Source organism: Diceros bicornis, chromosome 8, assembly GCF_020826845.1.
Source record: "Diceros bicornis minor isolate mBicDic1 chromosome 8, mDicBic1.mat.cur, whole genome shotgun sequence".
NCBI lineage: Eukaryota > Metazoa > Chordata > Mammalia > Perissodactyla > Rhinocerotidae > Diceros > Diceros bicornis.
Genome location: NC_080747.1, coordinates 56696797 through 56722033, shown reverse-complemented (window position 1 = coordinate 56722033; position 25237 = coordinate 56696797). Strand labels below are relative to the sequence as shown.

At 35.9% G+C, this 25237-nt stretch overlaps 1 protein-coding gene across 1 annotated transcript; it reads right to left on the bottom strand.

The window, feature by feature from the left end:
* Positions 1-693: 693 nt before the first annotated feature.
* Positions 694-24834, bottom strand: ODAM (odontogenic, ameloblast associated). Its single transcript, XM_058547219.1, has 12 exons — positions 24786-24834; positions 15824-15890; positions 7025-7090; positions 6896-6937; positions 6347-6394; positions 5547-5762; positions 5054-5101; positions 3094-3198; positions 2372-2419; positions 1496-1567; positions 897-1058; positions 694-752 (listed from the first exon to the last, which is right to left on the bottom strand). The coding sequence occupies exons 3-12, from the start codon at positions 7073-7075 to the stop codon at positions 723-725; spliced, it is 822 nt and encodes a 273-aa protein (XP_058403202.1). The 5' UTR covers positions 7076-7090; positions 15824-15890; positions 24786-24834; the 3' UTR covers positions 694-722.
* Positions 24835-25237: the final 403 nt, after the last annotated feature.

Below are 25237 nucleotides of genomic sequence, written 5' to 3'. Positions count from 1 at the left end.
ATCTGAGAAGGCGACATAGTCATTTTCATAGAAGGAGGAATCAGAAGAGACTCAGAGGCAGCAAAGAGGAGATTTCAAAAACCTTTCTTTTAGTTTTCCCTTCAGGTCAAATTGTTTTTTAGTGGGTATTTTTTACTTCTTGTTGCCATCCCAGCCTGCCCGTCTGTCAAACACCCATCCTGGCCTCACAGCCAACCAAGCTCAATAGGACAGTTAATTAATCCAAGTTATATTTTCTATAAAGGCCATGGAATTTTTAAATTCCCATGTCATTGTGCAATTTTTTGTATCACTTTGACACTTTATTTCATTCCAATCTAATACAGATGTACTGGCATTATTACAACTTCTAGCTTGCAAAGTGAAGCAAGGATTTGGGAGAACTGACTGTATATAGTATCTGTAGAATGTCTTTTATATGGACCTAGTATACTTACTATTTGTGTTTTCAGAGTTTAAGCCAATTTTATGGTATAGGCAGACATGATTCTCAAAAATTTACTTTTATTTTTTAAAAATTTCTAAAGTCTCATAATTATTATTTACTTTGCAGGAATATATGAGCACTAACTTGTTGTTTTCGTTTTGGTAAGACCTCTTCATTATTTCCCCTGAAAGTTTCCTTTTTTTTTTTTCTCTTTTGATTTACTATATGTCATGGTACTTAATGCATGCCTCTTGGCAAATACCTACCAAAAACTCTGAATGATTAGGACAACATCTTACGGTTCCTTTAGGCTATCAGTCTTGGCCTAGTAAGAAAAGGACATTCTATTACATCATTAACTCTCTCATTATTTCCATGACTAAGTCCTATATATTAAGCACTAACTTTATCTTTATATGTTCTATTAGACATCATTTTCTTACATAAAATGTATCTTTGATTACTCTACCTTCTTTTCCATGAGCTCTGGGGCAATGGTTGGGTTTATAGCAGAAGTAAAATAATTTGTTGTGCTTGGTTTTTGTGAAGTTGAAGGAATGAAAATTCCTGCACTGGCAGGCTTAAAGTTTGTCATTTCTTTTTGTAAATTTGGTATCACTCCTCCTGCTGGCTATAGAGAATGAGAAAGAAAACAAAGTGGTTACAGGTTTAAGCACAAGGTCAAAATTGGGAAGGATATAAAGCAACAGAATTGAGATGCAAGGCAAGGAATTTATTTAAGAAGTAAATACCTTTAATAATTTTCTAGATTATAATCATTCCTTTGAAAAGACTATGAATATATACCAGCAAATGGATGTCTCTTAATACCTGTCTTTAAATGAGTGTACCTAGGAGAGTATCTTGCATATAGTAGCCCCTCGGTAAACATTTGATGAACTGAATGAATTGAATCTTGACTGGCAAAAGATTATAGGGGGAAGAAGTAATAATCGTTGATGGAATAATAGTAATAAAGTTTTCATTAAAATGAACAATAGTTCAGGAACCTGAGGGTTGTCACTTGCTGGTTTCCAGCAGCTAGCAAATTATAGTAAGGAAGCTTACCATCACAGCAATTTCAGGAGCTGCGCCTATGAAGGGATCAAGGGCTAGTTGCTGCTGTCCTCCTGGTATAACCTGAAAAATTGGAAAGTTTAAAAAAGTCTAAATTATTAATCTATAAAATATACTGTTTTGCACCCAAAGCAGTTAAATACTTCCCAACTTCTTAAATTAGTTTCTTAAAAACAAAAATAATAATTTAGATTTGAGAAAGAGAAAATCAGCTCCTGACACTGGGAAGTTGGCCTGACATAATAGCTCTACTTGTGTTGTCAGGAGCTTGCCTGATGTTCTCTGCTAGGCCCTGGTGTTCTGTTGAACATTGACAATTCTACCTACAGAACACCAACATCAGAGAAGGTTGCCTCTGAACATGATGAAGTGTGACAAAAACATGACCACTCTGTAATCGTGTCTAAAACAAGGTTGCTATGCAAGCCGTGGAAATACCAGGCATCTTTGTATCCTGGCTAACTTGAGTAACTCTTGCTTCTTTACCAATCACAACCTTTGCCTCCCGCCATTGTTCTTAACTTCTAGGTAAGTATTGTTAAGCTACTCAATCATGAAACTACCCTCCACTTCTTGAGAACACCCAATCCAGAGTGAATCATCACTCCTTGAACTCTCCCCCAAATCACTTGATACAAGCCCAGACTCTATGAGAAGTCATTTCAATTCCTTCCTATTAAGACACCTTACAGTTCCCCATGGTGTGTGTGCTCCCTGTTGCAATAAGATAAATCCAACTATTCAACTAGGAGTGTGTTCCTGTTGGATTTTGGCTGAAGAGCACTGATAGATTTAATAGGTTATGAAGCAAGTCGTTTCAGAAGTTAGTTTTTTTTTTTTTTTAATGAAAATTATGCATTTACTTACAGGTTCTGCTTGTAGTGGAATATATCCAAATTGAGTATAGAATGGCATCTGTCAGATTTTTGAAAAATGCATTAGATTTGTTCTGAGAATTTTTGTCATAATTTTGTGATAAATGATTACTTAAAATTACATATATTTTAATATTATACTAAATACTTTCTTGAAAGTTCACATGATCTAGGTGGTAAAAATTATTGTTAAATTACCAAGCATCCTCTTAACATCATATGATTTCTAGGTTAAAACTCTCCCTTTCTCTTTAAATTAACATGATATAATGGGAATTACTACTACCAGTCACTTAAAGCATACTTTTCAGTTTTCTCTTTGGTTTGGCAAGTTTTAGAGTGGTGATAAACTATTAAAATAAAAAATAGCTATTTTTATTTATTTTTAAATTAGTAACCATAGGCATATATGACAAGAAGAATGCTGGTAGATTTTTAAAAGTTAGAAAACTTTATTTTCCAAGATGATTCAGCTTTTGGCCTCTAATTTTATTGAAGTCCACTCATTGACTTCATTCTTTTAAAATCCAGCCTTGGAGAATTTCCAAATTAGTGATACGTTAGGAGAAAGCACTGTATCCTTTTATGATCACCATTTCAATCTGTTGAGTTTTTGCACTAAATATACTAATATATTCTCTCCTCTGAAAATTTACCTTATCTTCTCTATTCCCAGATGGAACTAGTCAGATTAAAGTCAAACAGTAGCAGTACCTGCTCCTCAAATAGCTGTTGTCCTGTTTGTGGAGGTGACTGCACGACTGTTTGTTGAGGCTGTTCCCAGGGTAGGAGCAAGTAAACTGGATAGTATTGAAGCATCTATTTGTAAAATAAAAATATATATGAGCTTCCTTTAGAGCAGTGTAGGCCTTTTTTTTTTTTTAAATCTAATGTCAATATTATTTTAAAGCTTATTTATATCTAGCAATTTTATGAATAAAAGAGTACATAAAGCAGTCCTTGCCAAATTTTAGGAACAACTTGTATTGCACATGATACGGGACTTTGTTTCAAGGTTGCTTCGTCAAACACGTTTGGGAAGTAGTGGGTTCAACTAAATAACAGGCTTTTTTAAACGGGCACCTTAGACTTTATATATAAATTTTAGAGTTTATTTACAAGCTTTAGGTACAAATTACTTTGTGACTATCTAAGAAAAGAATAGCCTATGAAACATTTTCCCTATATTTTTTGAGAATCATCATTCTGAAGGATGTGTTATTAGAAGTTCTACCATAACGAATGAATGGTCAAGAATGTATTGCCTTTAATAATTGCCATTTTATTAAAAAATTCATATGCATTTCAGAATATTTGGAAAATCCAAAAATAGACAAAGAACAAAATCTCCTGCAACTTCACCACCCACATTATCATGCATTGGCTTCTGCTTACAGCTTTGTATGTCTATAGAAAATGGGGATCATAGAACATACATAGAATTTTCTATGCTGTTTCGTTTCCCTGCATAATTGAGAGACTATATTAGACACAAGAGGTAAAAAAACATCAACTATGGTTTGAGAAGAAGTATATTTTGTGCAGTGGTTCTTAATCCTGGCTAAGAATCAAAATCAGCTACTGAGCGTTTTAGCAGATAGTCACATTTGGGATCTACTCATGGGGTTCTGATTCATTAGGTGTGGGTAGGGAGCTCAGGCATTTGTAATTTTCAAAATTACCATCAGAGATTCTAATGCAAAGCCAGGGTGGAGAACCACTGGTTTAGTGGTTAAAGGAAGGGTGAAGAATTATATTCCAGCTTGGCAATTTACTTTCATTAGGATTGGGAATTTAATCTCATTAAGTCTTAGTTTCCTGATCCTTAAAATGAAGTAATTCCTCTTGTCATGTATGTAATCCTCTAAATGCTACTGCGTAGAATGAGATAATGTCTAGAAGTAGCTTTTGTTTTGTAATGGTGGTGGGACAAAATTACATAATTATAGTTACAGTGGAGCCAAGTGGTATAACTTTTTATGAAATGGTCAATACTCTCCTGATGAATAATATAATTTATCTATATCCCTATTTCTTTGAACCCAGGATATTATAAAATTAGTTAGCCTAATCTTGAGAGGGTTTTCTGTATTACTCTAACGATTCTACAAGTACGCATTCATTTTTTAAAGATTCTCTTATTTAATGGAAATTACCAACATTTGATTGTAATATGGAGTTAAATTGAAAATATACAAGAGGCTGGAAGTGTTTTGAGCAGAATTTCATAACTGCCAAATAATGGGAGCGTTTGTTATCTCTACATATCATATTTTACAAGTTTAATGCATCTCCCTCTGAAACAAAATTTAAGGCTGGGCAAAGTCAGCCCATGGTATTTCTCTTGAGTTGTTTCCCAACGCCAGCACTTTAGATGTAGAGAGGATGTGACCCAGGGCTTACTGAGCTCCTTTATTCTCAATACAGTAACACTCTGGAAACTCAGCGGTCCTGGGGACTCTCCTTAGCTGGCCTTTCTTCAGGAGTTATTAGTGGGCCTAACACTAACAAACTGATGGCAGCCCAGCAATGGTGGTGTCCAGACAGTGATATCATTGTATGGGTTTTTATAGTCCTGATACAGGAGTCAGAACTACACACATAAAAGAAAGCATTTACTGGAGAATGCATGTAGCCACCTCTCTCTAGGAGTAATGGTATTCTATTCATTTACCTGTGCTTGCTCTTGAGGCACTTTGAAGGAGAACACGTAGGGCATAACCTGCCAAAAAAAGGAATCATAAAAAAGTTATACTTGACTTTTTACTTTAAAATTCCAGAACTGTTTTTCTTAGACTGAGCCATATAAAATCGTAATTTGTATTAGCAGACTTCTATGAGAACAAAAGGTCATCTATTATATATACCATCATTAATGCAAATTGCCTTTTTTTTAAGGTAAAATTTTCCTAATTATCTTTTCCAAGAAACGTTTTAACACTTTTGATTTGTGGCTGTGATCCTAAAATAGCTGATTTAAATGGCATTTTTCGTGTTAGAAATCAGAAAAGACAAAGAAGTACTTCCAGTGATGGTAGAAACATACTATGAGAAAGAATTCTTGCTCAGTAACTCCTGTCTCATTTCAAAGCTGATGCATAGGCATTTTCACATTCAGCATGCATTATCTCTCCTCAGAACAACAAGATGGAAGAGGCCCAACTTACTTGATTAGGGCCCTGCTGTGTCTGCGGTGGTATTTGAGGCTGTGAGTGGTCCAGCTGTCTCACCTGGGTACCTTGGGCTGGGAGAAGTACCTGATTTGGGAGCAGTCCAGCAAACCGGTCTACAGTTGATAAAGAGAACTGGGAGAGTCCTGGAATTTGAGCCTGTGCCTGTTGTAAAATCCCAGAGAGAGAAAGAGTCCATGAATTAAATGGGCCCTGGAAGGATGTGAAAGAAAGGAAGCGTTTCTCTTTTATTTTAAAAAGAATTTAAAATCAGTCCTGAGCAGAGAAGAGACAAAATGTAAATAATTTCTGTATTTCCATTCTTGCATTATAAAAAAGGACAACATCTTGGCATGTTATGAGCTGTGCCAACAGCGGGAACAATGCTAAATGCCCAATGGTCATGAGAAAAATGGGCAGAATGAGGTGGATAAGGAATACAGTTTCTGCAGTGCCAGACTGGTTTCAACTTATTATTTTTTTTTTTTTTGACCTACTACATACTCTAGTTGAGTATGACTTTTTGTAAAATAGCTAATTTAACTATCTCATAGTTGTGAGAGTTGGTGCCTGGTATATACCAAGTTCTCAATAAGTATATGTTAATCAGACGATAGTGTTCACTTTAATTTTCAAACAAATGGTCATTATTCTAATAATATATGGAACAAATTCCATAACTTTAAAAATGGAGATTTTAGAAATGGAATCATAAAACCTTTTGTTCTCATACAAAGTACCGTAAGAAATGAGCAGTAGAAGAATGTTCTTAAAATAAATTATTGAAGTAGAGGTACCTGAAGCTGTAGAGGCTGAAGCTGAGCATTATTAAGATTCATAAGTAACTAGAAAAGGAAAGATGAAAACAAGATTACCACACATGTTAAAACTATTAAGAATAATGTTTACTACAAATAGCACAAGTCAGAGTGATCATAGTTTCCTGTTAGAGGTGAGCTGTTTTCTCACTAAGCTTAAAGTACAGTGGTTAGAGGTTGGGATTTAACTACCTCTCCCCTGCTGAGTATGAGATTGCACAATCTGAGCTCATTCCAGGGGTTTAGTCAGTCATTTTATGCTTTTAAATCTCTCTATACACCTCTATTAGGTGCTATTAGAACAACAACAACAACAACAAAAATGCAGGATGCTCTCTATGCCTTTAAAGAATTTACAATCAAACAAGAGAGGCAAAATAGTATTCTAGAAATAACCTGGTATATAAAACAAACATGAACATTGGAAATGCATTTGGATGTAAGAGCTAGTGATAGGAAACTCTCCGCTGAGTTTACATTAAAAAACAAAACAAAACGAGGGAGATAGTTTTAAGTATTTAAACTAACCTCATTGCTGTTGCTTGCAGACAGAAGACGCTGTGGGATAAGCTAAAACAAACAAAAACAGAAAAGGTAAAAGAAGGATTTGTTAAAGGTTTAACACAGTGATTTCGGTTGTACCATGAAATCTCTTACCGGGGCTGACATTGTGGCTCCCAGTAGCGCAAGAAGAATGATAGTTCTCATTTTCAGATGAAATATCTAGAAAATAAGTTGTGAAGTTGAGCTTTAAAAAGACTCTCTGTGTAAAAATCACAATAAGAATAATTGGTGTTGTTCAATCAGAAGAGTCGTTGAGTGAATTCTATAGTATTCTATTTTAGGATTTAAAATAAAAAAGATATATTTATAAATATCTATGACAGAACTTATTCTTTTTTTCTCAGAGCAGCTGTTTATAAAAACCAAAATTGTTTGCTTGTCCTTTGAGCTTGACCAAATGGCTCACTTGGTAGTGTATGATGTAGTTGAAAGAGTTAATGAACAAGATGCCTTGTCTCTTGCACTGCTCTACACTGAAGGGAGGGGGTCCTTCAGACCATGGGAGACCTGGGACTGTGGTCCATGAGCTAGTCCTTATTATGAAAACAATTTAATGTCTATTTAATGTAGCAGTAAAAATACTATAATAAAGATCTGATAACAGCAGATATTTTCCATTTATCTAACCAGATAATTTCCATGTAAAAGCCTAATAACTTTAATATACATTAAAGCTAAGCAACTAAGTCAATATTTTTCTAAATCAGGGAAAGAGATTATAAAATTAAACTGTAATATTGCTTTATAATGCCACCCATGGAAGTATATTATCTTTTGTCCTCCAGGTGTGAAAACTGTTTTAGTTCAAATCACTGATCTACACGAGAATTTAGGGTTATCTTGATTTATCCTGCAGAGTTGACTGATTAGGGTTCTTAAAATTATGAAAGCAAAGATTTGGTATCTTACCTCACTCCTTTGACTATGAAGAGAAATCTAGACCTATGCAAGGTCTGTGTTCTTTTTATCTTCCACCTCTGCCTCTTGGAGCCTCTCTTAAATTTTAAAACCCATCTTTAGAAAAGAAAGACCAATCAGTTTTCAAAGGGACCAGTGATTTAGTGGGTTTCAGACAATGGCTTAGCTAATAACCACTTTCCTAATCATCTTGGTGGTATATGGATTCCCACACTTCCACACTTTTAGTAACGTCATTAAATTATCCTCGGGGAAATGTTTCCCTGTGATCATTCCTGGCTTCTGCTTTGGTTATGACTGAGTCTTCTAGAATAATCCTGCTTCTTCTTTTATCATCCTTAAAATGGATACCCTAATGGAGTAACTTTAAAAGACTTTATTCAAAGATTAATGGATGATTGTTTCTATTTCACCAGTAAAATACAGAATTATTAGACATAAGGCATAGGTCTAAAAGACAAAAATTTAAAACCTAGTTAGGGGCAGCAAAGATTCTTTGATTCTTCAATGCTGGACTGAGTCAATATGAGCTAATTTAATTTAGGTTCAACTTTGAAAACATCAGTATATCTCCTTCTACCTATGGAATTAAATCTTAAAAAAATTGCTAAATTTCTATGTGTCTATGACATATATCTCCCCATGTGATCATGTTGCTTGCAATAAATAATTTAATAAATATGATGCATGATGGCTTACATTTTTAAAAATAGTGGTAAGTGGATGTTTTGTGTTTTAAAAATTCTCCATTGCTAAATATTATTTTAGCATTCAAAATACAATTAAGTATTATTATCTGCACATCATTGTTATGTAAATTTTCTTCATAAAGTAAGTTTTGTGTTTGTCTTGTTTTTCTCTGCTGTTAATATTGACCCTGTTCCAATAGATAGTCCAAGATCACAAGTGTTGTGATAATGTATTATCAGTTAATTTCCATTGTGGAAGAGTTCTTTGGCTAATTTAATCTTAAACAACTAATAGTAGCCTCATCATGCAGGATTGCCTTTCAATGCATTTATCTTTCTGACACTTCTTAGAACTTGCATGGCTCATTAATACTAAAACAGTTATACCATTTGTTATCTAGCTGAAAAAAACACAGGAACAAAAATGATAGTTAAGATAACAAGCAGAGAAGTTACTATAAGGATTTTGTATCTGTTAGAAGGGAACTTTCCCAAGATTTATGAAAGTTGTCTTCAGGTTAGCTAAGTAGTTAGACCACCACAGATGTTGATAACAGATTTAACTAGAGCTGGATGGTTAATGTAACCACCTGAAAAATTCAGTAGATTGAGTGGGTGAACTAAATTGCCTGATAATATATATTTACAATTAATGACCTTGGTCTATTCTGAATATTGTCGAATTAAATTTAGTACAACATAAGCTCTCAGTCCCCTGAGATTTTCTATTGCATTGTGTGGAGTCTTGGGCAGATAACCCCATGACTGAGCCAGAAAGTTGTCAGGCCCAAGCACTGAAAAGGTTAGGAATTGTATTACAGAGCCAAAATATAGTCAATATAAAAATTATCCTGGTGATGAATAGTTTCACCTAGCTACATCTCTCAAATCTGAAGGTAGGTGGGAGGAGATTTCTGTCATTGTTTTCTTTTGTTTTTATTTTCCATTACTTGAATATTCTAAAGAAAAGCAGTTGAAACTCTCCAGTTATACAAGTTGAAAAAAAAAGAGCAGACTATGCTTTCCTACCTGACAGCTTCCAACGCCCTATGTCATTGGAGGCAAAGTTATCTCTGGGTAGGAGGGGAAGTAGCAAGGGGCTCTGGTTTAATTCTTATTATGTCATCATGTGGATATTGCCTGTGTCTATTTCTCCCATTCAGCTATGTTGAACTTACTTATTCATGTTTCTCTCCCATGTCAGTCACCCAGTAGGTATTCCATTGACTTTTGTTAAATAAGTGGGTTCCTTCATTCAGAGGAGAAGAAAGGTGATAAACATCCAGAGCAATGTCACTCTGTATGGATTAAGGTGCAGGGACCTTCAAAGGAGGAACCTTAGATGAGGACACCCTGAGGCAGATATTGTCACTGTGACTTCATTATTTTGTTTTAGTTCAGTTACCAGAACACCAGACAGCCCCTTACTCAAATAAAAGTACAAAAACACATATCAATGCCAAGCACATACGACTATTGCATTATGTACCCTTGAAATTGTCTGTATCCTTGCTCTGTTCCAATAACATAAAGAATGAAGCAAATACAACAATGGCTTTTAAGTTAGTCCTTTCAAAATGTTATCGCTGCTATTTTTTCCTTCAACTAACCTAAAAAAGCAATTAAGAGGCATACAGAGAACCACTGTGAAGTAGATCAATTTTCTGTGGATCAAATTTGAATTTCACCACTGCTTATAATAAAAATAATTTTCCTGCATATGAGTTGTAATTTTTCAGGAACTTCTAACTACATATTAGCGTAGGTGGGATACATATATCACTGCCGTGTTTCAATGAGAAAGCTGAGATACAGCAGGTTCAGTGACTTCGTCATTCATTTATTCACACAACAAATACTCATTGTGCAGCTTCAATTGTCCATGTCCTTGCTGGGCATTGAGAACTTAGTGTTAATAAGACAGACATGGTTTCTGCCTTCGTGGAAATTACTGTTTTTTTCCCCTGTCAAAAAAGTACCAGAATTGTGGCTAATATGCAGGTTTTGATTCTTAATCAAGCAGTCTTTGTAAGGCATCAAGTTGCCAAACCAGAGAGGAGAGAGACATAGCACAATTCCTAAGATAGTTAACAGGTGAAAATACTAAATGACAAAAATGAGTATTTTCACATATTGCCAGAGTTAAATAATAACTCTCAGCTTAATGAAGGTAATAGGTTTTGTGACTCTAATGAATACTTCAGTAGTAACTTGTGCCGTAAATGCAGAGAATAAGCAAGCTCTCAATCAAATCTCTTCTATTATATAAAGTTTTTACTTTTAACTTCTATGAGATTTTACTAAAGTGCCCGCTTGTGTTTAATAGTGCACAATACTAGATATTAATCATGACAGGTCCACTATGACAATACATTCCAGCTTAATGGTTCTAGTTTGATTGTATGAGTCTAACTTTATTATATTTAAGGTTTGTAGATATGTGCATGTGAATTACGACTCTGAAGTATAATTTCTAGGAGTAGTTTGTCCAGGAATGGAAGTTTTAAGAAAAATAAAGTAATATATACCTCTTCCTTTCACAAAAGGACCCACGAGCTTCAGAGTAATTGAGAGGCCAGCACACAACTAAGCTTGGGCTACAAACTACCCACTGCCTGTGATTCCCTGAAGTGTGGCCTGTAGAGCCTTCGGCAGGAGGTGCATCCTGTGTAACATAGCCCATGCTGGTCTGGGCATAATCAACATCTACTTTCTTTGAAAATCACTTCTTTTGTCCCTGATCTGAAGTGGTTTCTTTTTCTACTGAATTTCTACAGTATTTATTTGTAACCTTTGCTCTTTGTGAATTTCAGACTTGCCACTTTCACAACCCCTATATCTGTTTCTTCTTTTGGGGCCTGTAATCAGAGTTTGGCCCAACCTAGTGTCTGTACTATAACCTCACGGGAACAAACAACTCCATTTTAATCAAAACCTTATAGTTCTAGTAACTTGATTTAAGATTAGTGTCTTTGGCTGATTTCTGGCTTTCTCTTCTCAGATATCAAGCCAAACCTGTGCTGTGGTCAGGGGACCCTCTTGTGAATGTCCCAGTCAAGAGGAGTAGTACCCCAGGGCAGTCTGCCTTAGTTCTCTCTCAGAATCCTGTTGATTGTCTTTTTTTTGTTTTGTTTTGTTATTTTCCCATTTTTCCATTAGCAGTTTATCTCTTTAACAGGATTTTAGGCTTCCTGATAGCAATTTTATTCCTCAAAAACATTGGCCATCTTGTTCTGCCTTTCTTCTTCCTCTCCTCCTTTCTCCTTGCCTTCTTCCATCAATTTACTCTCTTTCTTCCTTTGTCTTCTACTCTGTTTCTTTTCCTTTCTTCTACTGTCCTGGTTTGCGAAGCCCTCAGGGAGCTGACCTTGCTTCATTCTCTCACCTTACTGCTTCTCACTGCAGTCCTAGTTCACTGAGCTCCAACCCCACTAGGTTTCCTTCTGAATTCTGAAAGAAATTCTTGCCTTGAGGCTTTCCTATTTGTACTCTATGCCTGGCATGCTTTCTCTCTGATCACAAGGGGCTGATGCCGTCTTGTCATCCAGTTTAGGAATCACCCCACAAAAGAATGTTCCCAGACTACCCAATCTAGAGCAGCCACCTCTATCATATCACCCTGTTTAAATGCTCTGCAAAGCATGTGTCACTGTCTCATAGCTGATACACTTGTTTACTTATTTGGTTATTTATTTTTTTTAGTATTATTCAGAATTATTTGTTTTTATTTCTTACCTTCCATCACTAGACTATAACTTCATTAGAGCAGAATATTTGTTTTGTTCACTTCTTTATCCCCAGTGCCTAGAACACTGCCTGACCCATAACAGGTGTTCAATTATTTGCTGAACAATTGTATGATAATTGTTCTGACTTGGAAATTCCCAAGACACACTTTTACATAATGAGAGTAAATGTTACTTATAGCACTGACAAATATTGAAAGTCATTGAAGTGTTTGATGACAAGACATTATATTGTTTAATATAACTACTCTTCTTTCTAGAAACTCATTCTGTTGAATAGGCATATTAACAATACAACAAAATTGTTAATGCAATGTCTTTTATATTCCAGACAAAAATTATACATCTAAATTGGTTTAAACACTTCTCTATGATGGAATCTGTTTACTCATTTCTAGTGAACTTAATTACACAAAGAATTTGGTAGGAAGGAGTGGTCATTTGTAATTATGTGTTTCTCTATTGGTAATGTCTTCATCCACACCTGAGCAGTTTTAGAAATGTCTACTTTCTTTTCTGCTTGCTACTTGAACAGTGAAAGAGGACCTGATATTTGTTGCTTGGAAAATAAGGCTGAGTGTCAAATCTGATCATAGAGTCAAGAACAGAAATGGGAGGTAAATTGGCAGACAGAAGGGTCAAAAGTAGGAAAAAAATCAGTATGAAGTTTATGAGAAATAATGGAATGCTATGAATGGGAACTGTAAGCTGGAGGCCACTCAATATAATAAGCTCAGATTATGGAGACAAATATGGGTGAAAGTACTGCTAGATACTAGCCTGTCATCCTGCTCCACCATGGGAATAATTCTGTCTAAACTACTGGTGTTGGTCAATTGGTCACCCATATTCGCATTACCCTGTTCTCTGGAGTTAGTGATGGGAAAAAAAAGTCGGCTTTAGTTTCTAACTCTTCTTTTTCAGAATTCAGTATTAGTCTCTGTCGTGGATGCTGTGATGCCCCAACCTGAACCCCGTTCAGGAACGAGAGATTTATCATCCCGGCTGATGGGAGTGCTGCCAGCAGATGGCTTCTTCAGGATTTGCCTCACCTGCCTCCCTCAAGGGTGCTCTCCCTTCTCAGGCCAACACACACCATCTAACTAATCCACTCAAGGTCAGGCCTCTAGCCATCCCAGCTCCAGAATTCCACATGGGATGGACTGAAGCCTTTGTTGACTACACAGCAGCTCGACTTCTCCCTTTGCCTGATCCTGCTTTCTTCCCCTCCAACACATGGGTGTGAATTCCAAGGGCCCTTAATAAATTTCCTGCACATTAAATCTTCACCTCAGTCTGCTTCCTGGGTATCTCAACCTGAGACAGTCACCAAGGCTTTAGTCATGAAAATATTACGTCTGAGTGACATGTTATAAAGATTTGACCATAGTTCATTGTGTTAATTATTTCTCGTCAGCTAGCCAGCTCTAAATCACTATAAAGAATAGATTATGTCTGAGAAATAACCTCTGACTCGCTAGTCTCATTTACTGTGTGTTAAATTGTGAGTGTTATCTCAGTGCCTTAGGCCATAGTCTAATATTCAGAACTATTAGACTTGTAACTATTACATATTTTAGCGATTGGATGTATATTGAATAAGAACCAATATTATCTGATATAATGGACATAAAATGGTTAACCAGGAAAACCCTAAGGCCCTACATATAGAGTCCATGGTGGGAAAGTATTGCTGGTTATTCTTGTTATAGAATGATTCATAAAACTTGCCCCCACCACATCATTGCAAAGCATTTCTGACCAAGTTTCACAGAAAGAACAGAGATCACACTGGGATAAGAAGCACCTGGCAGTTTTGCAAAGCATACACCAAAAAGTTTAGCACTGCATGCATTGTGGAGCACCAAGTTAGGACCAGAATAAGCCAGGGCTATGGAAATTTCATTTCCAAAAACCTTACAGTTTATTGCATTCACTTGTTACCAATTTTTAATTTGCCTCCGTCTCAAAGAGGGGCTGTATAAGGATCGAGTTTAAGAACATGGACTCTGGAGTCATTTTGCCTGGCTGTAACTCTAACTGCTAGCTGCAAGTTCTTGAGTTTTCGACAAGTTTTAAACCTCTCTGAGGCTCAGTTTACCTTTCTATAAAATGGGGATAACCTTATTGGGTTGTTAGATCATTGATCCTCCGTTTATGTAAAAAGCATCCAATGTTAGTTACATTAGGCATCTTGAGCATCCCCAGTGCCTGGCACAAGATTGGCACAGAATATTTGCTTGTTGAATGAATGAAAGAATGAAGCATAATACATAGAAATACCTTTTCTTACAAAGACCAGCATAGTAAATTGAATGGCAGTTGGTGCAGAAGACAAAAGTGAAAAAGCAAAGAGCCAGTGTGATGGTAGAAAGAGAGGATCCACAGAGCACTGGGGTAGGAGTAGGCCCCTGAACCAAAACTAGCTAAGAATATATGTTATCAACCAATTAGTCTAGTAATTAAAAATATTCTTGAAAAAATTTCTAAATGTTAATTTCAAAATTTTATTAAGGAAAATTCACTTGCTTCTACCAACTCCTCTTTCCCTCAAATTCTATTTTTTCTTTTAGTCAGTTTTAGTCAGTGGTGTGCTGGTAAACCGGAACTCTGACCCAAAAACTCAAAAACTCTTCATTTGTAGTATCTCTCAATTTTCATAGTGTAAATACTCCTACTAGGGCCCATTCCAAGTTACCAACTATTAAACAACTGGCTTTTAAAATTCCTAAATATTAAAGGTTGAACCTCAAGAGGCAGTAAAAGCTCCAACAAATTAATGCCTTCACATAATGGATAATTCTTGAATCACCCAAATAATATAGTGCTGTTTCCTTGATCAGAAGTATTTTACTGATGTGTCTCACATAACTTCCAATTTATGCTGAGGATGTAAGTATTTAGAGATATGTGCAACTAGCATTTGTTTAATGCCATATAGCAGGTCCTTGACTGTGTTTTCTAAATCTGATTTTTCACTTGATCCTCATAAGAATCTGCAAAATATGATTATTATCATTGTACTTGTAAGAAAACTGAGGCTCAGAAAGATTAAGTAATTTGCCCTAAGTGGCATAGTTCTTTAGTCATAGAGCTCAGATTTGAACCCAGGTCTTTTTCCAATGTAAATACTTATTTTTACACTATGCCGTATGTGTTTGCATGCGATGAAGATAGTAGATAATTTTTTCCCATGTATTTTTGAGATACATTAAATAAATGCCATGATTTTCCTGATTAAAATTTCTCATAATTTGATGAACATTCCCCAGATGTTTTGAATAATATAATACCTGACATATATTCTGTTATAATTGATATCTTCCAATTTCTGGATTTTCAAAGGCTTTCTTTAGACCATTTGAGAACTTTCTAAGACAGAGATACTAAGCCAGACAATTTATTTCTGCTTCTTTAACAGCCTTAAGAAAGTCATTCTGATATGAAGAAATATATCCAGGATTATCGTTCCAGTCCACAGCTTACATGCCCTCAGCTGAGATTACCAACTGTGAAGGTCATCTAATAACAGTACTTACTGTTCTGGTCACATTTCAATGAAGGAAGTTTGATTTTCTCTATTCCTTTTCCAAGAAGGTCTTCCACCTGTAAAAACAATCACTTAAAGCAGCAGAAGCCAAGAACTAATAAATCAGTGCCACAGACAACTTTCCTCATCAGGACTGCTTTCAGAAATGTAGAAACTCTGTAGAAACACCAATATTGTATCTTCTTAAAGTATCTGCTTAATTGGATATTTTAGATTCAGTAGCCAGAAACATTTATAAGTTATCAGTCAGTTTCTGTTTTGCCAAATAGAATTTCATGTAATTTCTGATGCATGGTAATATTACTTACAAAGAGTTCTACTTTCTTTCTGAAATTAAATTTATGACTACATTGGATGCCTCATCAAATTGCTAAATGTGTGTGCTATTACCTTCCAAAACATATTCTTGTTCTTACGTTCTCTTTTTCCATATAGAAATGTGTGCCAAACATACAAACATTTACTGGCAAACTTCTGTAAAGCATCACATTCAGCACCTATTTTTAAATGGTGACGTTAATTAGAACAAAAGTATTGCTTACTAACATGTAGATTGTGCAAGATATTATGCTAGGTGCTTTATTTACATACATCAACTCAATTGTATTAATCCTCCCATAACCTTGAGTTTTAGATATTGATATTCTCATTTTATAGGTGAATAGCATATGGATCCCTGAGATTCAGAAATCTTCCCAAGAGCATGAGGTTAATGAGTTCCAGGGCTAGGATCTGAACCAAGCTCTGTACAACTCCAAATTCACATAATTATTAAAGACCTATTCCATATCCTTAACATTTGCATTTTCATACCTGTGCACATTTTTAAAAATCCCACTGAGTGAATTGAATATTCTGTTGAGTATGAATCTACATTTCTTCAAGTGTATTTTTCTTCTTTTGTATCCTGTTGTAACATCCATACATAAGAGTTGAAGAAATTTAACCTTCATTGATAATTTATTATGAAAATGTCCCTTTCTGCTGTGGCTCCTACTTTACATTGTTGTGGAAGATATCATTTTCTTATGCTGTCATTTACCAGGCAAAGATTAAAAAAATAATATCTTAGAGATAAATTGATTGAAAAAGCTACAAAATAAGTTCTAACTCTGAAGGTATGAATGGATGAAAAAGAATTACTGAGACAAGGTCACAAAATCAGCAACTAATCTCTATAAAGGAGACTAAATTAGTCCATGAATAAACATTGTGTAATGATTTGCAAAATGTCTGAGGATGGGTTATCTGTCTAAGCCTGGACTTTGAATAAGTGTTAGGTTGGGTTGAAATGTCTCTCTTAAAAACCAACGTGAATGAAACGATTTGTGGGAAATAATTTTGAGGTAGCATGGCCTGTTTGGTTGCAAGGACAGCAGAACTAACTACTTGGACATTCTTTCTTCAGTAATTACTCATCCCGGTTTCTCTGGAAGGTAAAATTTACTCAGCAGTCATATTAATTATTTGCCCCAGTGAAGCATGCTCTTTGGGTTTTCCTGTTGAAACAAGCAATTTGCATTTGCTTGGGGCGTTCACACAAATTCTAAGCCCAGGAAATCACCAAAGGTTGGAATAAACAAGTAAAATCTCTGTTCTAAGTAGAATTTTTGAAGACACTTTTAATACTTCCCTATGAAAATATTTCTGGAAAAGAATATAGAATCACTGTATGTTGGATGGTAGAATCAAGTTCCTAGTTCTATATTTCACAGGTACTTCAGGAAACTGACTTAGATTCAAAGATTAGATGAGCCTTCAGATAAAAATTCTTTTGGCATAGATGAATACAATTCATTCTAGAAAGGAATAATTGTGAAGACGTGGCCTGGGGCAAAATGTGTTCATTTAGGAGAATATGTTTTAGAAATCTCTGGTAGTTCCATTGTGCTATGAGGAAACTCTTGGTAAGAGAAGTTCCTAGAAAACAAATGCATTGCTTTTTTCCTTTAAATGTTGAAAGTACCAAAGAATTCAGGACGTATTCTACTCGGTGACATGTGCCAGCTTGGGTAGGTGGGATGGTCATGAGATTTCTGGATGTGTAACCACCATGCAGCACCAGGCCCAACATGGGCTCTAGAATTTGGCAAAAACAGCAGCTGTTTATGAAGTACAATTTCAGCAAAATTTATGAGTCCCAAACTATCACCTGTATAAGTGATAAAGCCTGAAGTTTATAACTTGTCACTGCTCTTTGGATAAAAACACTGTGAAAAGAAGACCCCTGATAAAACACAGAGTAGGCCGATTTATTAGAACATAATAAACACATGAGTATGATAAATTTATTCACTATACCTACTACATTTATTACACAAATGGCATTGTTGATGGCATGTGTTTATCATCAAAAATCTTGAGTTTGAATGCCACTTCAGGCATTTACCAGCCGTGTAATTTTGGGCAAACTAACTAACTTCTCTTAACCTGTTCCCTTCTCTGTCAAATGGGACAAATTATATACTTATCTCCAGGGTATCTATGGAAAGCAAATGCTACTAAATGAGAAAATGCATTACTCACAGTGGTAATAATTCTCAATAAGCCGTTTTGGGGGAAACTCAAGACACCTGATTTTCCAGGGAGACGTCTCCATGAGATAACGGTAGTTTGAAAAAACCTCCCGAGCTGATTCGAATATATGTGACCCTCCACTCCAATTTAAAATCACCAAGCTGCATTAAAAAAAAAGATTACTTAGAAATAATGTTAGTTTTATCAGTAAAGAATAAAAAGCTACTGCCCATATGCCTATCCCCTGCTGTCCTACATTTTTTTCAAACATTCCCTGGTTTATTGGTGATAGCTTAATACTTCTGATGCATTCTTTTTGCTAAATCTTGATATCCCCCATTAAAGTGCAGATAACTTTATTCCTTCAACCAAACGTTATTTATTGAGTCCTAGCAATGAACCAGGGATGTTACACTCAGAGCACTTACAGTCCAGTAGATGAGAATTACATACGAACAATTGAGTGTGATACTGTTTGATGGGGATAAATAGAGGTAAGGCTGTGGCATGTGTGGATCAGGGATGGAGTGGGATGATAAAACTTATGGGGCAGAGAAACCCTGATCTCAGCCCTGGAAGAAGAGCAGGAATTTGTCAAGCAGACATAGGTAGAATGAAAATTCCAACAAAGTGTACATCATGTACAAATGGATGGTGCATGATATAGCTTGATACTTTGGGTGCATAATTACTGATTCAAAATAATTAGAATATAGAATTCCTGTAGGAAATTGATGGGATGGGGTATGGCAGATAGTCAGAGGTCACATCACAGAGGGTTTTCTAAGACAAATAAATGTGCTTGGATTTTATCCTGATGGTAGCTGACATCTATCAGTTCAGCAAGGGATGCATGTGTTAGTCACAAGTAATGTCTACCAAATGCTTCCCTTCTTCCTTCTGGTCGCATGTAAAGTTCTACTTTCCAGCCCTGGAATTTAGTGACTTGCTTTGGCCAATTAAATGTGAGCAAGAAATGGCAAGGGTCACATCTGACTGGAAGCTTTCAGATAATTCACTGCACTCGCTTTCTGCTGTGACCACTGGCAATGTTCCAGATGGTAGCTTTTCCCTCAACATGAGTTCCTTCAATCTGGATTGCCCAGTGAGAATGTTATTGAGCTGAACGTTGAACTGACCCACAGTGAATATGTAGCATGTAGGGGAAATAAATCTTGTGGTTTCAAGCCACTGAGATTTTGGGATTGTCTGGTACTGCACCATAACTTAGCTTGTCCTTATTATTACACTGCCACAACCCTCCCTTATACACCATCCAAACAAATCTTTTTCCATAATTCTACTAGTGCTTTTTTCTAGGATTTATCCATCCATTTGATTTTCAGCAGGGGCAGTAAACTGCAACGGCATCAGACCATCTTAGTTCCGTGATATATTACCTGCGGGACTTCAGGTGAGCTACCTAAACTTTCCAGGCCCTGGTTTTATGGTCTGTAAAATAAGACTAATAATATTTGCCTTGTGGGACTATTGTGTTGGAGGAGCTCATAGAGAGGACGTGACTGCCGATTGACACACAAGCTGGACCTGAGCGATCAGAGGCTCCTCACCCCCTCCCTTGCCCTTGGAATGTACTTCTGCCCACTGCTCCCATAGCCAGAGCCATGTTCAATGACGCAGACTTGAGAAAGCAATGTGTTATTGAGACAATCTTGTTAGTATACGTGACTGAACCCAGTTACCGCCTCTATACAAACTTTTAATATTCCGGAGGGCGGGTGCGGAGATTTACTCTTGCGGCCGTACCACACAAGCCTCTTAAGTTCCCTTGCTTATTAAACCTACCACCTACCAATCTGGAGTGGTCTGCCTCTTTCTTCAGTCTCTCTTTTTCCTTTGCCTTTGGGGACCAGTTTCAGATTTCACCTGAGAAGCTCCCAAAGTTTCAAACCAGCACATTGTGAGAAATTCAAACACATTTTAGGAAGTACTTGATCATTGTCTGACATAATGGCTACTCATTAAATAGAAGCTGTAACCAGCATTATTAATATTGCTAATGTTCCCACTTCATTCATCTCAACTCCTGGTGCTCTATTTCTATAACAGGTAATCGATTCAGTGACCAATCACAGCCTTCCTTTGAACTTCAAGTCCTATAACTGTCATTGATGTCTCAGCACTTTTTTGAGCTCCACTGATCTGATGATAGTCTTGATGCCACCAGTTCTCTGTAATTTATAATTACAACTTCACTCCTCAAACACTACCAGCTACTTGAGGGTTTCCATTCATGAATATATGCTTATACATATTTTGTCAATAGTTTTACATTAGGAGGCAAAATCCTCAGTATCCATGAACTACGCATAGAGCCAGTCAATGCTACAAATTGTATGACTTTATTTGTATATAGATGGGATGATAGTAGAATGAATAGCATTAGCTTGTCTTGATAAGCATAAGCTACAGGTAACAGACCAAGAGATCCCTAAACAAAATGATGCTCAAGCACGGGTGTGTGTGTGTGTGTGTGTGTGTGTGTGTAACAGAGAGAAAGAGAGAATGAGAGAGAGAGAGAGAATATATGGCTGATGATGTAACGATGTGATTTAATCCTGATGTTGCAGGATTAAGTTTTTCTTCCTATCTGCTTGTTTTTGGACAAATTGTTAACAGAGAATTATTAAAATGTGAAGAAAATTACTGAATGAAATATGAAATCAGAGACTGGTACACATGAGTCTCACTAGTTCCTGGTGAATCTGATTAACTTTGGGTGTTTTACCTAAATGATTCTGTGGCTAATTAAGGGAACCAAAATTTTATCTTAAGTGCCAGTCACAACAGCATGTAGCTGTTGAGAATGTTGTACTGAGTTACATTTTAAAGCTAGATCAATTAATAACGGCTGCAATGGGCATGGAATGGGCCACATGACCTGATCAAACTCGCAGCCGTAAAGCAGGTTAGGCGTTTACCAGTGCATGTAGGATCTGCTTGTGCATAACCACATGAGGGCACTCTCTTCATCAGATATACATATATTTAGTGTTTTCTTTTTCCTTCAGTGGAACTCTTTTTTTTTTTTCCCTAATAGAAAATATAAACTGTAGTTTGTCATGCTGCATTCTAAATTTTCAAGACATGCTAGATCCATGACATATAAAATACATTCCAAATAACTGTAGATAACTCAATCTTAATTTTAGTCAACTGGATATGTTGACGAGTATGAAAGGCTACAGATGCTAAGGCTAAGGGACAAATTAGGCTGGATGAATTTGTCGTTATGGTGCTGATTGGTAATTATAAACGTGGATGCATATCTGGTATTGTTTCTGTAAGTAAAGTATGGAAGTGTAAAAATAAAAAAATATTCAAATTGTTTCTGTCAGAAGACCTCTGTATCTGTTGACATCTAATAGTTGATGGATAGGTGCCATTTGCTTGGTTTTTACTGTTCACTAAGTAATGCCAATATATAGGACCATTTGAAAGAGGCAATGTAGTGGTATCCCTCGCAGTGAGAATGAGTTAAAATCTAGACATCATTTTTTTTTTAATGTGACAAACTTTTAGAATGTTAAATGCTAGAGGAAATTCGATGCCAACTCAGAAGCTTACAAAATAATCCCTCAATCCCTGTGACAACATTAGGAGGTGTATCCAGCTTCCGTAAGAATTCCATTAAGCAGGGCATAGATTAAGGTCATTTATGGCAACAAAGGACAAACTGACCCAAGACATACACCAGGGATTAAAGTTTAGTACATAGAAAATAAATGTGACAACAGAATCAATAAAGGTATTCACAGACAAGAATAGAGACATGTTGTTTACCAACCAGAGAAAAGCCAAAGGAAACAAAGACATGAGGAAAAGTCAAGAGAACTGAATTCATCCCAGATAAACCCAGTGGCTTATTCAGTGTCTCATGGCCAATGCTGATGTTTGGTTCACTAAAGCTTAAAAGGACAGACCAGAGGCCAGTCACCCGTGTACATACCCAAAGCCGTAACTGAATAGTATTTTTGTCAGTTGTTTATGTGGCTTGGCAATTTCAAGGGGCAGATTTTTTTTTTTTTCAATCCACGAGTTCTGCTTATCTCATGCTCACTGATGTGAGAATTTTCCCTCAAAGAGCGTGATTTCATTTTCATTAGGATTTTCAAACTCTGTTCAGATGCAGACTTTTAATGTTACAGTTTTGAGCTCTGTTTGAATGCTGTCTTTTTTTGAAAAGGAATGCTTAAACATTTACCTAAATGAGTAATTGCTAAGAATTTAGAACATTGAAGTTTAGAAATGGAAGTGCAGGCCACCCCCAGAAAGGAGAAATGATTGGAAGAGGTCACTCATATTGTTAAGGTATCTTTGGTGGGAATAGAATTGGAAGAGGGTGAGCTTATACTGGGGTAGAAGGGAAGAGGTTTATGAGGGTGGGGGCACTAAAGACTTTTGACCATTTTATAATTATTCCTGGAGATGGTATCATTGAAAATTGTCTTTTCTGTATTGTGATTTTCTTGATCCTTCAGATTGTTGAAGTTAAAGAACAAATCTCCTCAGATAAGCAAAATTTTATTCTAAATAGGCAAATAAATGCCAAGTTTTTATATTACTGTGTTTAGATTTGTAATTTGAGGTGTTTGGAGGTTTTACCGAGAATATCAGGGAAACAATTGAGATAATAATAATTGTCTGGGAAATTGATTTCTGCATATAAGGGAAAGGATTGAGAGCTTTTGGTCCACATAGAATAGGACTACTGAGTACTGTAAGTATTTGAAATCACATTGCACAAAGTTAAAGAGGTGGCTTGTATCTCTTCCCCATGTTACCCTCCTTCTAGAACTTAAAGTGTGAAAGTTGCTTTTGAAGATTTTTCTAGAGCTACCATTGGAGGCTTTGTTTTCTTTCTTCAGGAGGAATTTGTGATAGAAATAGAGCTTACAATGAAGCTGCAGGGATTGAAATTAGACAATATGAAGTATTTTTCATATTTTTTAATGTAAAAATTTCTTTGTACCTATGAACATTTAATAACATGATTGGAGGGAGATGAAAGGATTTGCAGACACCATACTTGAATCCCTTCTTCATGTGCATTGTCCTGCTTTACCATTGCATTTGTCAGAGCGAATCAACTCCTTTTCATAATTATTTGATGATTTTAGCCACGATTTTAACCTACTAATCACAGTTTCTCCTCTGTGCTTTGCTGTCAGGCACCACTCATTTATTTGTAGAAAGACTTTCATCTAATTTTATTGCACTTTTCCCCCCAGCTTTATTGAGGTAAGATTGACAAACAAAAAATATATATATTTAAAGTGTACAATGGGATGATTTGATATACATGTACACCGTGAAATGATTACCACAACTAAGCTAGTTAACATATCCATCAGCTTACACAGTTACAATTTTTTATGTGTGTGGTAAGAATACTTGAGATCTACTCTTTTAGCAAATTTCAAGTATACAAAACATTAGTATTAACTATAATCACTATGATGTGTATTAGATCTCCAGAATTTATCCTCTTATAACCGAAGGTTTGTACGCTTTGACCAACCTCTCTCCGTTACCCCTATCCCCCAGCCGCTGGTAACAACTATTCTACTCTCTGTTACTATGGGTTTGACCTTTTTAGATTCCACATATAAGTGAGATCATGAAGTGTTTGTCTTTCTGTATCTGGCTTATTTCATGTAGCATAATGTCCTCCACATTCATTTATGTTGTCACAAGTGGCAGGATTTCCTCCTTTATTAAGGTTAAATGGCCAATGGGTATATGTAAAGATGCTCGACACTGCTAATCATCAGGGAAATGCAAATCAAAACCACAATGAGATATCACTTCCTACCTATTAGGTTGGCTATTATCAAAAAGTCAAAACGTAACAAGTGTAGGCAAGGATATAGAGAAAAGGGAACATGTGTGCATTGTTGGTGGGAATGTAAATTGGTGCAGCCATTATGGAAAATAGTGTGAAGGTTTCTCAAAAAATTAAAAGTAGAACTGCTATATGGTCCAGCAATCCCACTTATGGGTATATATTCAAAGGAAACAAAATTAGTATCTTGAAGAGATATCTGCGCTCCTATGTTCATTGCAGCATTATTCACAGTAGTCAAGATATGGAAACAATCTAAGTGCTGATCAATGGATGAATGGATAATTTTACTGCAATTTAAAAATTAGCAATGGTCAGATTTTCACAAGAAACCATCATCTTTCACAATCATTTCAGGCCTTAATTATTGTTTTCATTTTGGGAAAGTTGTTATTTCCACTCTCCTTTGTTGTAGAAAGTTGAGGTACAATCAACCATAAGGGCAAAATGCTTGAAGTAAATGTAGTTAGTTGTGTGTGTGTGCATGCATGTATGCACACAAGACTGTTAGCAGAGTCAAACAGAGTAGGCCTTTCCAAAGATCTTTCTGTAAGTGATTCTGCCTTACCTGGATCCAGGGCCTATGACAATGATACCGCATAAGTTGTGTCCACTCTGGTAAGAAATTAAAGGATTATTTTAAGCAGAAGTGCTATAAAGCAGGGACTAGTATTTCTTCCTGTATTTTTTCTTCATAAGATTTTTTTTTTTTTTACTATCTATATTTTATTGCAAACTACTTGTCAATTGCCTGGGTGCACCTGTAGAATATAAGGTGCATGAGGAGAAGAACGTTGTCTTATCGTCATAGATAATTATCTTCAGCATCTCTATCATATGCATGACTTTTAATAGAAACTCAAAAATATTCATTGAATGAATGAATAAATATAGAATGAAGTGAAGATAACTTCCTGACTAGTGTATAAAAATCATTGAGATTTACTGCATTTTGCATACTGAATGACTCACATAACTTTAATAATTTTTTATTTATATCCCTCATATATGAGAACAAGA

Excerpts from the sequence above, each read along its gene's own strand:
- ODAM (XM_058547219.1), bottom strand. The coding sequence starts at position 7,075 with ATGAGAACTATCATTCTTCTTGCGCTACTGGGAGCCACAATGTCAGCC. Across the intron at positions 5,763-6,346 it reads TTCAGCCTCTACAGCTTCAG|GGCCCATTTAATTCATGGAC; the intron begins GTACCTCTACTT and ends ACATCCTTCCAG. Across the intron at positions 5,102-5,546 it reads CACAGCAGGGCCCTAATCAA|GTTATGCCCTACGTGTTCTC; the intron begins GTAAGTTGGGCC and ends TTTTTTTGGCAG.